General features: G+C 37.4%; 1 protein-coding gene across 2 annotated transcripts in view; it reads left to right on the forward strand.

The window, feature by feature from the left end:
• The window catches only part of GOLM1 (golgi membrane protein 1), a 35,882-nt gene extending 23,202 nt beyond the window's left edge, over positions 1-12,680 (forward strand). For both annotated transcript variants that reach the window (XM_002190379.6, XM_072922771.1), the window contains exons 6-10: positions 1,188-1,314; positions 5,851-5,980; positions 7,218-7,505; positions 9,483-9,596; positions 9,983-12,680. In XM_002190379.6, coding sequence (XP_002190415.3) covers positions 1,188-1,314; positions 5,851-5,980; positions 7,218-7,505; positions 9,483-9,596; positions 9,983-10,047 — 724 coding nt within the window. In that variant the 3' untranslated portion in view covers positions 10,048-12,680. The remainder of the gene's footprint in view (positions 1-1,187; positions 1,315-5,850; positions 5,981-7,217; positions 7,506-9,482; positions 9,597-9,982) is intronic.
• Positions 12,681-12,726: the final 46 nt, after the last annotated feature.

The raw sequence follows: 12,726 nt of genomic DNA on the forward strand, positions 1-12,726 counted from the left end.
AAAAAGCCCATCAAACTTCTTTGTTGCTAGACCAGTGTGGAAAAGAAAATGTGTTCCCCAGCCAGGAACCTGCTCTTCCTTGGGTGGGCTCTCCAGGGTACTGGGTACTGACAATGATAGTGATTTTTCACTGTGTTTTCCCCTAGTGTGAAAACACTTGTCATTGGCATCCACTCAAACTGTTCTTCTTCATAGTGTGGTCAGAGCATACTTGGAGTGATATGATGACTAGTTTCTAAGATATGTGTATTATGGGGTAATGCTCATCTTGGTTTGTTACTCACTCTGATATAAACTGAAAGATGTAAAATGACTTATGAAGAGAATGGCAGAGAAAAGATGATCTTGCCCTGACAGCACACTTACCTTGAGAAACAGATTGACAAAACTCCTGGGCTTTGCACAGGATCCCCAGCACATCCACAGAAGGGGAGAACGCTGCCCTGGCAGCTTTAGAAAAAACACTGCTGCAAACAGCAGACCTTACCTAGGAGTTAGGGAGCTGTGAGGAAAAGGCAGGCTGCACAGATGCAGATAGAATGCTGCTGTCACAAAGGCTGAGATCCTAATGGTGCTGTGTAACTATTAAAAGTATGTAAAAGATCTACAGTGCGTGTATCTTTAGGACATATTCCTTCTGGAACTTAAAGCATCTATTAGTGAACTCCATTTCTGTAATATATGTTTTGTTGCATCTTGCAGCACTGCATTTTGTTGAAATATTTAGGAAGTGCATTCCGTTTGCTAATGGTAGATTACATCTGTTTTCTATTTCAACTGGTACTTTTCTGTTTTCTGTCTAAAATCAAAATATGAATTTCTGAATCATACTAGAAATGCTTCAAGGATCAAAACTGATTTTAACTTATCTGCACTTAACACAATGACACAAAGACACAATGGAAAAATCACATAGCTTGTTAAGCTGGTCAGACAAAAGTAGTTTAAATTAATTTCTTCTAATAGAACTTGCCTGCACTATGAATTTGTCCTTAGGACTTAGGTCAGTGCCTCATTTTTTCCTAGTGACTTATCAAATATAAAACCAGGTAGTAGAATTAAGACAAGGATAAAATGTAAAGAAAAAAAATAGATATAATGAAGGAAAAGATATTAGATAATTTCACAAAACTACGTTATAGAAGAGTTTAGATGAGAGTTAATTGTCTTGTTCATGTTTTTTCCAGGTCACAGTGCATCAACCAGATGAAAGAATTAAAAGAACAATGCGAAGAAAGGATAGATGAGCTTAGAAAAAAGAGTAGTGATGTACCACAAATCAAAGAAAACAAAGACTTCACAGAAGATAGCCAGGTATGGTTTGGATAATTTCTTGAAAATACTTTTTTTGTAATTCTTAAGTGTTTCTTCACCTTTCTGCTATCTCCTATTAGCATTACCCTATCTAATTAAATTTTTCACTACTTAAGTATTTGTTGAATGTTTCTGATCTGTGGGAAATGGAGTGATTTCAAGGACAGAACAAGGAGATGTCCTGCAGGAGATTTCAAATCACTGTGTCTCTGAGATGCACCAAATTTGAGAGGTGATGCCACAAGTGGTGTGGGATCCATTGAGGAGTATTTACATGACTGAATTTTAACAAACTCAAAAGGTATTATTAATTTAAATACTTAGTTGCTTTTTATGTTAAGGATGAGGATAAGTTGTGAATCACTTCAGAGAAGCAGCAAACCCTGAATATTGTAGTCCAAGGTTCACCAGCTATGAATTTTCACAGAAGTCCTTTATGTCTGCATTTTACTATAGGAATGAAGGGATAAACAAATGTCTTAATAAAATGTCAGATATTCTGAGCCAAAGAATTACAAATTCATTGCTGAACCTATTGAACCTGCTCACTAGGGTGGGGCAGGCTTGGCAAATCTGTTGGCTGCATGTCAACTGGATTTTTCTCCTGGGGTGCAGAGGGTAGCAGAAAATCCAGAGAAAAGGTAATTTCAGTTCATCCTGTTGTCTTGGCATGTAATTTATTGATGCTTCTTCATTGATGCGGGATTTGGTCAGGAATGGGATTTGATTGTTTAAACTTGATATGAATGGCTCTGGAAAGAAGCAGTCAGGCTCTTGGGTGAGAAGGCACCCAGCTTATTTCTGTACCAAAATAGCCCTTTCTTCAGGATTACGGAGGAAACAGAGGTTTCAGAAAATAGATTTTTTACATGTGACTGCAGTGGGGCCTTTCCCTCTACCTGAGTGACAGTGGAGGTTTAGTGGAATGTACCGTTTTACAAAGGCAGTGGAGATGTAGTGGAATATACCCTTTTCTCTTTGGCTGGGAAAAGGCTAAATTTGATGGCTTCAGAAGTGGAAAGGGTAAGCCACTGAGGAATGAATCTTAGTTTTACCAAGAGGTGAAAAAGCGTGTGAGAAAACAGCTAAAACAGTCCGTCCAGAGATTCCCATAGGTAATGGTTTCAGTCTGTGTCCAGTCCTTTATGTAAAGTAGGGGAGGCAGAACTACTAAAGTGTAGTACTGAAGTTACCTTTTATCCTGGGAACCTGCACTATGTGAGAGCTGCAACATGAATGAAGCTTTAGAAACAGGAAGTGCTCTCCAGTTATACCTTAAAATAAAAGTTATAGCACTTGTCAATAGTTTTTATCAACAGTATCAAATAAGTAGATAAAAAGTAAATAATAAATACATCATTGTAAGTAAATAGAACCTGCATCATTTGGAGATGATAGGTTAGTTTGTCAAATATATCTTGTTTAAGAAAGTTGACCTAGGAAAGACCCTAATAAACAAGTGGTCAATTTAATTTTAGTGTGGCTTTGCAACAGGTTTTAATTACAGTTACTTGCACAAGATTCCTTTTCTTTGTTTATTTGTGTGTATGTGATTGTTTTTTGCATTTTTGGTTTTTTTTTACCATTTCCAGTTTGGAAGGTAAATTATCTGAGAAGGAACCTGAGGAGTTTGACTGAAGCCCTTCTGCAGGACAATTTCAGTCTCCTGCACAAAAGTGCATAGCTGGAGGCAATCTTCACTCAAAGCAGATTATCTGTAAGGCAGGCCAGGTTATCTCTTATGTTTTTATATATAAATGGGATGGTCTCAGAGGAGCTAATGGGTAATATAGCTACTGCCTAAATAATTTCTGTCTGTGTTCCCTAGTATCTGTGTCAGTGTTTCTTTGGCCAAATTGTAACTTTCTCAGTTGTTTGCTTGCCCAAGAATTTCAGCCTTTTGCTTTTATAAAAGCACACTTAGTTAGTGCAAGATTACCCTGACAGATCTATGTATGTTTTTGTCCAGTGTTTTAAGCTGGAGTAATTCCTATTTTTAAGATCTATGTGCTTATGTAATAGAAAAGTCTGTCTTAAAACTGAAAGAAAATGAAGTGCTGGTTGGTTAATAACTAAACAGCTTTACTTAGGACTCTGTAATTTGGAGAATACTGTATACTTCTTGGCTGAAGAAAATCCAACATGTTAAATTACTATCTTTTTATCTAACCACTTAAATTTTTAAAAAATCAGCATATCCCCTTTGAATCTATTTGACATTAAGAATTACTTAGCTAGAAATTTAAGGTAAGTAAAAGGATTTCACATGTGTAATTAAGAGGTAACTTCTTGCTTTTAAGTCTAGGCTCAATATTTTTGCAGAAGAATTCGTGCCCAACAAAAAGTGAAAAATGGTCTTATGTTCAGTTTCTGATGATGTTCAGTTTCTTCTACTGTAGAGAGTAATCTTAAGGAGCTGAATTATTTATAGAACAGAACCATGTTTAAATACAGCATTTTTGTTTTATTGATTGAAGGAAGATTGAGTTCTTCTGAATGTCTTTATTGCAATAACCAAATATTCTGCAGTAACATTTGCTTATCAAGCATTTGTAAGAGTTAATGCTAGATTAGTTGGTGATACTGGGCTTCATGGTGCTGATATGAAAAGATGTTGTTCTGCCTGGCTTTGATGGAAATTAAATGCTTTTCAATACAGCCAAGTAGTCATGCTGCAACTCTGGCTTCTTGATGACTTAGCTACTTCTTTCTGCAGTCATTTTTCCAAAAGACTGAATGAACATTTGACAACATAGTATTTTACTGCCCTCCTTAGATAAATGGGAAGCTAGAGTCTTGACAGTACCAATGACAATTGGTAACAGATACCCAATCTACTGTTGCACTCTTCTGGTGCAACTTGGGGCCATTTCCCATTGTCCTGTCTCTTGTTACCTGGGAGAAGCTGACCCCCCACCTTAATATTACTACCTCCTTTGGGGTGGTTCTGCAGAGCAGTGATGGTAATGCAGTGAGTTGATGATGACTGGGAGAGCATTCTGGTTTCCAGGGACCATGGAAGTAAGCAGACATTTATTTGGAGCCATCAGCTTCTTTGTCCCATTGAAGTCCCTGATGCAGGGCTGCCAGGCAGGTAATCCCATATCTGAGCTTATTTTTTTGGGTTTTTTTCCCTTCTTTTTCCTCTCAAGTCTTTCTCTTTGATCATTCTCATAAATTCATCCACAAACAGCTCAGCTCTGCTCTTTCCCCACTGGCCCTGGCTTTGCACCCTCATTTAGTGTTTCTAAGATGACAGGGGGGAAAGAATAACTCCATCTATCAGGGCAAGCTGGGTCTTGGCTGCTCGAGCAATGACCATGAAGAGAAGAGCCTGAGTGCTACAAGGCATACCATATGAACCATAGCACCATGCTACGGGAAGCATGGCCACCTCATCCTTTCAAACCTCTTCTACCTCATCTCAACTCCAGAAACATGCTGTAGCTGGAGAATCACCATTCTCTACAGGCAGCTCCAGATTCCCCTCCCTAGAATATGGGTTTCTTAATTTCATCTGTGTGAAAGTCCCATGGTATATCCCTCATTTCACTGACCATCTTTAATTTTCACCTAGAATCAATGGTGAATCATAAGCTGAGTCCTGTGTCTTGCAAGAGGTATGGTACAAACCTGCACACCCAAATACTCAATTCATATAGTCTGGGAGTAATTTATGGAGAGGCGGTGACAGGGCATTCCTGAGCTCCCTGTTCCCCATGGTATAGATAAGGGGATTCACTGACAGGGACAGCACCAAGCACAGGACTGCCAGCCACTAGATAAAGAGATGGGAGGAGATGGAAGGGGGCCTCAGGTAGGCAAACATGCCAACTCTGATATACAGGGAGACCATGGCCATGTGAGGGAGCCAATGCCAATGTAAGTAAAAGTCATATATAAAATTTTAGTTGCCGAATTGGAAGATCTTCATGACAGATCTTAGGCTTAATATCTCAGTGGGTCACATGCTTATAGCAGTCTAGCACCAGAATTTAGTATATTCTTAAATAAGCTCTGTCATGTTAAACAGGTATTATTGTCTAGTAGGTTGATTTACGCTTTTCTTAATCCTGCATTTAATACACTTACAGACCAGTTCTATGCAAGCTTTACTCAGCTAAAATTTAATGATGACCAAATTCGGTTTACTTGACCTGTAGACTAGTAAATGGCATCTGTTTATTTGCTCTACTGATCCTGACACAGTAGCACAACAGTGGATAAATGTGTGGTGTTATTCTATGTGTGTTCTGTAACACTCTGAGAATAACCAAGGACCATAATCTCATCATTAGCTGCAGTTAAATAAGGTATGTTAAAAATCTCCTGATGTGCTATGCTGTTACACAGAAACATTACTACATATTCAGAATTGTACAGTACCATCTATCACCAATAAATGTTTAGTCCAAATATTTCTGAGTGTGTTGGGATTTTTCTTCCATGCAGAATTCCTACCTAAATTGTACTTCCTTTTCCAAATCCAGGTGCAGTTATATAGACCAGTGCTTATGTACTACATTCACTTTATAGGTTGATACTCTACTGCCAGCTTTGAAGCAAACAGGGTTGCAGCAGGCTGACTTGGAACAGCAGAAAACCAATCAAGATGTTCCTAAAGCAGTGCCTATAGTAAGAAAGACAGACCTGATGCAGCCTAAAGGTGAGATGGAAATGCTTATCTCACTAATAACTGGTTAAGAACAGTTGTTTTTTAATGGAACATTTAGAAACATTTTTGTACACCAGATAAGGATGAAAAAAGTGACACCAACAGTCTGAAAATCAATCAGGTTTCCTACTGAAGGAAAACTTGCTTGGATTTGTTGGTTCAGTTTTGTTGTAGTAGGTATGTTGCACACAAGAGAAAATAGAAATATTTACAATTTTGGAGTCATCTTCCTCATTTAATATGGAGAAAATACCCAACTTTTGGAAGGAATCATTTTCAAGCATACTTAAAATTTGCTTTCTTAGTAAATTTGATATATTCAACCCTTCCTCTGTGTGGAATAGCTGAAAGTTAGGCTTAGAACAAACGCACATCCATACTTCCCATGTGTTGTCATTGAGCAAAATACAAGTGAGGGAAATGATACACATGGGTTTAGGTAAGTTAGCCTAAGGGTTCTTTTCGGCACTAAACTTCAGAAACTATTAATTTGAATGGATTTATCCTTGTGTGTCTGTTTTGCACAGTGGTGTGTGTGATAGAAATTCTATTCTTAAATTTAATTACTCTTACATGCTATCTTAAATTAGAGTCTTGTAAGCATGCAACTCATTTTAGAGAGCTAGCAGTTGAAGACAGTGTCTACATATAGCTTAATTGAGAAAATTCAATTTTAAATTTAAATTAATTTTTAAATTTTTAAGTTATGTTTTAAATTAAAAATGAAGATATGGGAGGACAGATATATGTTAATACCAACTAAATATTATAGCACTCGTGCTCTTAAACAAGAATAGGCGTGGATACTTGCAAATCTGCCCATGTGATGCTTTGTCCTGGGCTGCTTTTGAACACCAAATCAATTTTGTTGTTCATTAAAAGATGTAACACACAGAAACCTGATGATTATATCGGACACCACAATTTTTATTTAAACTGCTCTGTTTCACTTGCCCAATTTATTAACCACACATACCAAAATTTTAAGGATATATAAGCATGAATCTGTTGACAGTAAATAAAATTCCCTTCTTTAGCTGTTTCTAGTAGGAAAAATACAAGTCGTCTTATTCTTATCTCTGGTACTGGGGTGATTGGAAGATATTCTTTCAGAGGAAAACCAATAATTTAGTGAAAAATATAAAGCATTATTTATTAAAAGCTTTTAACTTGTGCCACACTGGAAGGCATTATTTTTTAAACTCAGAATCATTTTTTTTGTTTTCAGAAAGAACAGACAACCTAACTGACATCAGAAAACAGAAGCCTAAGGCAGAAGAGGAGCAGCTTTCTAGTCAGTTGGAAAATCCTCAAGAGTCGCTCAAGGCTGCTGCAGGTCACAAGGAGCTGCAGCCTGTGTCAGAGAAGGAGCCAAATCCACCTGAGGATGAGAAACACGTAGCTGGGCAAGATACGTCAGAGCCAGCAGCAGAGCAGGCTGCCAGTGAGGAAATTGAGAGGGAACAGTTCCTAAATTACCATGATAAGCAGGATGACTTGCCCCCTGGAAAGGCTGGTTTGTAGCATGTCACGTATTGTTAAAAACAATAACAAAATGAAAAGTAAAGAAATGAAAGGGTGGAATAGGGCATGATTTCTAGAACAGTGGTAGAAGCTGGCCAGACCTAGTACACGTTTTTAAGGTCAGTGTGATGTGGAAGGTGTCAGTCCTAAGCAGTCACTACAAACCATGAGTTAAAGATGGAGGCTTCTGATTGTGCAACATGAAGCTGCAAGGCTGTGTTCCTCTGCATCACCATAACAGCCCTACTGTCTCTCCATTGGCTCCAAAGTGTTTAGGGAAATTCACCCCAAAACATTCTGTTATTGGGGCTTTAAAAGAATATGATGCATCTGAAAAGAATGAGATGTTAATCATCCAAAGCACTGATGAGTATGCATGCACTTATGCATGGATGTTTTGCAGTTAGTCTTTTTACAATATCAGTGTGTGAATACTAGCTATTCCTATTTCAAAATAAGCTGCCATGAGTAAAACTGGTAACTCAGACTTCAGGTATCTGAAGTTTACTGTTGTGAGTCTTGAAAAACATGGATCAGATGTTTAGATGGAAAACATGGTGGAAAACATGGATAGGTGCCATCAAGTGTCCCTGAGCTACACATCTCAACAGCACCAAGCAGCAGAGTATTGATGCTTTTGATTGACCAATGTCTAGATGATCCTCTGTCTTGAGGGATTTGGACTCAGTACCCAAAGTAATCAAAAGAAAGCCTTACGGCAGTCAGAGCAGGAAATGATGCTCAAAAAAATGATGTTTATACTTTTCTAGTAAACACAGCCTTAGAATTTTAAGTTTCAGTGTTAATATTGTTGCTAACTTGACAGGGATAAATAATCTCATCTGCATTGCTAAAGCAATATTTTTCTAACTGGTCCAAAAAGATGCTGGCCAGAGCAGGCTATACTCCAAAGGGATGTAATTACAAGTTATCTAAAGTGTTTTCAATTTAATGGAAGTAAACAGCAGAAAGATTGAGATTGAAAAAATCATCCAACAATTAGGGTAAGGAAAGATCTCTGCCATGCAGCTCATGAAATCTCAAAGGTCTGCATTTCTGTGAGCTAAAAAGGCTTGGGAGGATGTTCTTTAGGCTTTATTGTCCAACTTTACTGCACAGGTTCCTTGTAGCCAAAGGAGCTTAAGGTAGACAGACTTCTTCGGTAGTCTATGGGCATTCTCTTTCAAGAAGAACTGCTTCTGACATTAGACCTTTAGGTCCATAACTAAAAAAATCTATTGCATATGGTGGTCTGAACGTGAATGACATAAGGCTTAAAATTTTCAAGCCTCTTTCTTGGCCACTTGCAAACTAGAAGGCTTGTATTAAGAACATTTAGAACAGAGAATGTGATCCATCTTAAGTGAGGTTTGCTTACACCTCTCTGCTGTTACCTTTTTTTCTGGTTGATTATTTGAAAAATGATGATACTAGTTTGGCAATCAGAAATGTTTCCATTTATGTCTGAGTCCTCTATCTAAAGAAATCTTATAGTCAATAAATGTTGCTTGAGAGGTGTTAGTAACTGGGTAAAGAAAATCTTCTAGGAGAGAAGTACTTTTGTGACAACTTGGCACATCATAAAACACTTTACGCTAGAGGTATACCATTCCGGTTGCTGGACAAGCTAAAACAAGAAGGGGTTTTCAGCAATTACTTCAGGTTTTGCCCTCCTTAGGCTGTCCTTTAATATATTCTGAAATTGTATAATGCTCTTTATGTTTATCAGAGTGCTAGCTGATTTTGCTGTGCTTTCCAAATCCCAAAAGATTGTCTTTTATCTAGTTCTTCTGACACGATTTACAGCCAAAGTTGCTCTAAAAAGTAACACTTCAAAGGAAAAATAGTACAAAACCTACTCAAAAAAGTAATTCATTCAGCAGCAACATAATTCTGTGGAAGATGTTTACAGTCACTCTTCTTGTGTGCAGATGGTATAGCATAAAATGACTTAATTTTAATCTTCTAGACAAGCAGGAACGCGAAGCAGTGAACCAGGACAAGGATGTCGATTACAATTTAGATGTGAATGAAGCTGAATCAGAAACTGACAAGCAAGCAGCACTTGCTGGGATTGAAAATGGTAAAAAAGAAAAAAAAGCCAGTTTTAACCTAAATATCACATGCTTAAAATGTTAAGATCATATTTTGTATGGTTCCTGCAACAAGCAATACCTAGCTGATTTCTGTTTGTTTTTTGAACTTTCCCTTATGTTTATAGTGTGACCTATTTTCTGTTTAGTTTTTTGAACTTTCCCTCATGTTTATAGTGTGACCTATTTTCTGTTTAGCACCACTGAACCTACTCCATAATGGGGGGTGTGGTATCTATAACTTTACTTGTACTACATAGTATTTAAGAATCCTTACAAAATTTCTTGTTGTTTTCTAGATAGAACTTTATATATTAAGAACTTCTGCCTCTTAAAAGAGATGTCTGTACCACTTCCTTTTTTCCCCCCTCATTAGTTCAAAACCATGAAGATATGAAGAACCACTTACCTGACAATGGTGAAGGACGACAGAAGTTGTGAACAAAGGAAGTTCATGATACAACTGAGTCACCTCTTCCTCCAAATGCAACAATGATCCAAGCAAAGTGATCTTAGAAGGTTTTGATTATCTTCTAAAGGCTTGACTAAGGGCACATATTAAGTAGCATTTTCTTGTGAACTTTTTGTACTGTTGCAGTGAGGAAAAGAGGTAAATCTCTGGAGGCCTGTTTCAAAGCAGTTTGGCCTCTGCAATGACTTTCTCCTTCCTATCAATTACAAAATTGCAGTTAGGTAGCAATGAAGTTAGTAACTTTGAAGTTGGCTACCTTGTATATCATATTGCAGTAAGCACATGTCTGGATTAGTGGTAGTCCTCTGCCAAGGATGGATCTCTGCTGAGCAATGCATAGTAGAGAAATCCCCAGCTCAGTTTTAAGAATTTAAGAAGGGGTTGTGTTACTGTAACAAAACGAAGGATGAAACCAGTCCATGCTGCAGTCTACCCTTGTGTCTGTTCTGGCACTTTTTTACTGCAGCACAGACTAAGAAAGCACAACTGTAGTCTCAGATACTATGCAGAATGATATATGTACCTGGGCCTCTAAATTAAACTCCTAGATTACATGGTTGAGATGTGTTCTTAGTTTCCAAGGTAAAAAAAAAAAACCCACAAACCCAAAAAGGATTCTGACAATAGAAGCTACTTGCTAAGAGATTAGCCAGGAAGATTTTTCTGAAAGCTTTGTTGGATTCCACAAGGTCAGTACTACAGTGTGTTTTGGTTACCACTACCTGGCATAAGTTTAGTGTTAAAATTCAAATTCATAAAATTTTCGTGACAGCAGACCTCTGAAATGCTGTACTACAACTATCCTTTATGTCACCCAGCTCCTGTCTTTTGCAAAAACAGAGGAATGTAAATGTTTGCCTTGTACAACAGCAATCTCAGCTGTTCAATGTGACTAATCTTCTCTGCCACACTTCTGACAGAGTAACCAGACTATGCATTTAGAAGACAAGGAAGTGTCTTCTACAGGTGAAGCTTTAGTTGTTGTGAAGTGTGTGTTAATCACAATGTATCATCTTGCTAATGTTCTGCAGTCTTTCCCATAACTTGCTAAATGTAAACTAAAAACTATTTTACTTCCTGTGAGCTAGAAATACCCTCTGCTTACACAAAGGCACCTTACCTGCAGTCCAGTCACGATGTATAGCCAGCTGTTTTGAAGAAATTTTTATATTTGTGTCTCTGGTCCCAGGACCCAACACCCATGTTTGGAGCATTGTTTGTGAGTATGAACCAACCTCTGTTGAGACAACACAGCAGCCAGACAGCTGTGATTAACTTGCCAACCAGCATTCCACTTAAGAAAACACAAATTTGTCTTTGCTTTCTGTCAAAGCACTTCACTTTGTAACTCCTTTTCTGGTGTGTTGTTCTTCAGTGTACTACTTTAGAGCTCCTGTACGGTAAGATAAGGCTGGCTCTTTTGTGTATGAAAAGGGTATTCGTTTTCATCAAGTGAAGGTCAGAGTTTAAGTCAAAAGATGTCTATTAAACCTAAACACAGAAACAGTTCACTAAGAGTTTTTCACCATTTAAGTAAGAACTAACTGGTCTGGGCTACTACAGTCAACACAGCAGGGAAAACATGCTTGTAAACAGGAGGGAAGAGGAATGAGCATCTGTTCTGACAAGTACTGGGAAACTCAGGTTATTGGGACTTTTTTTGCAAATAATGACAAATGATGTTTCAACATCAAAGTGTTTACCTATAATTTGGATAAAAATACTAAAAATACTTATCCATAATTTGGATAAAAATGCCCATCTTCTAAGCATTTTCCTAGGACTTAATCAGTAAACAATTATGCAGCTGAGATTTAAGTTGATCAGGAATTTAATATTGATTGCTAAAAAGCATGTATTCTAACAGTAAAAAAACAGACAGTGAAACACTATATTCAGGTTGAATGAATAGCTTTACCAGTATCAAGTTAAAAATTCCAAAGAATCAAACACTTAAGGGTAATTAATATATTGCCAGAGGATTATTTTAAAACTAATTGTTTTGGCTATGCTTCTGTTTGCCAACTGGATGCTGTCCTCCATAGATACGACCACCTCTGTACAAAGCACACTTGTAAACCTCTGAGGGCAAAGGGTCCAAAAACATGCAAAAGAGCAATGCTCAAAATGAAGGATTACGGTTTTATTCCCAATGACTTCCAGTGCTTCAATCTAACTCGGGTAGTAGATTTCTAGTATACAAGAGGCCTGTATGTTAAGTGTACAGAATTTTAGAATGAAAAGACCTTTAGTTGAACAAGAGATTTATCTGGAACTGTGGCATACATAGTGTTGTCTCTCACTAAAGTTTTCAGTTGTGTGAGGCATTACTAGTTTTCTCTAATTATCTTGGTGTTATATTAGCACTTTGGTTTGCTTTTCTTTACAACTAAACTTGATCCATTTTAGGTAAGCATTTAAAAATAAAAGTATTTAGAAGAATCTCTAGTGTACTGATATTATTTTGTACAACTTATCCAGTTCTAATTGTAATGAAAAGGGGAAATATTATTACTATTTTCTTGGTTCTGCAAATCACATGTAATTTACTTTCTCTTTTACTTGCTGCTTGCTTTGGAGAAATAAAAAAGGCTGTCCTTGAGCTACTGTCATGTAGTGCAGGATTTTTAAGATGGGAAAGATTTTGT

The sequence above is a fragment of the Taeniopygia guttata genome, chromosome Z (genome assembly GCF_048771995.1).
Source record: "Taeniopygia guttata chromosome Z, bTaeGut7.mat, whole genome shotgun sequence".
Classification (NCBI taxonomy): domain Eukaryota; kingdom Metazoa; phylum Chordata; class Aves; order Passeriformes; family Estrildidae; genus Taeniopygia; species Taeniopygia guttata.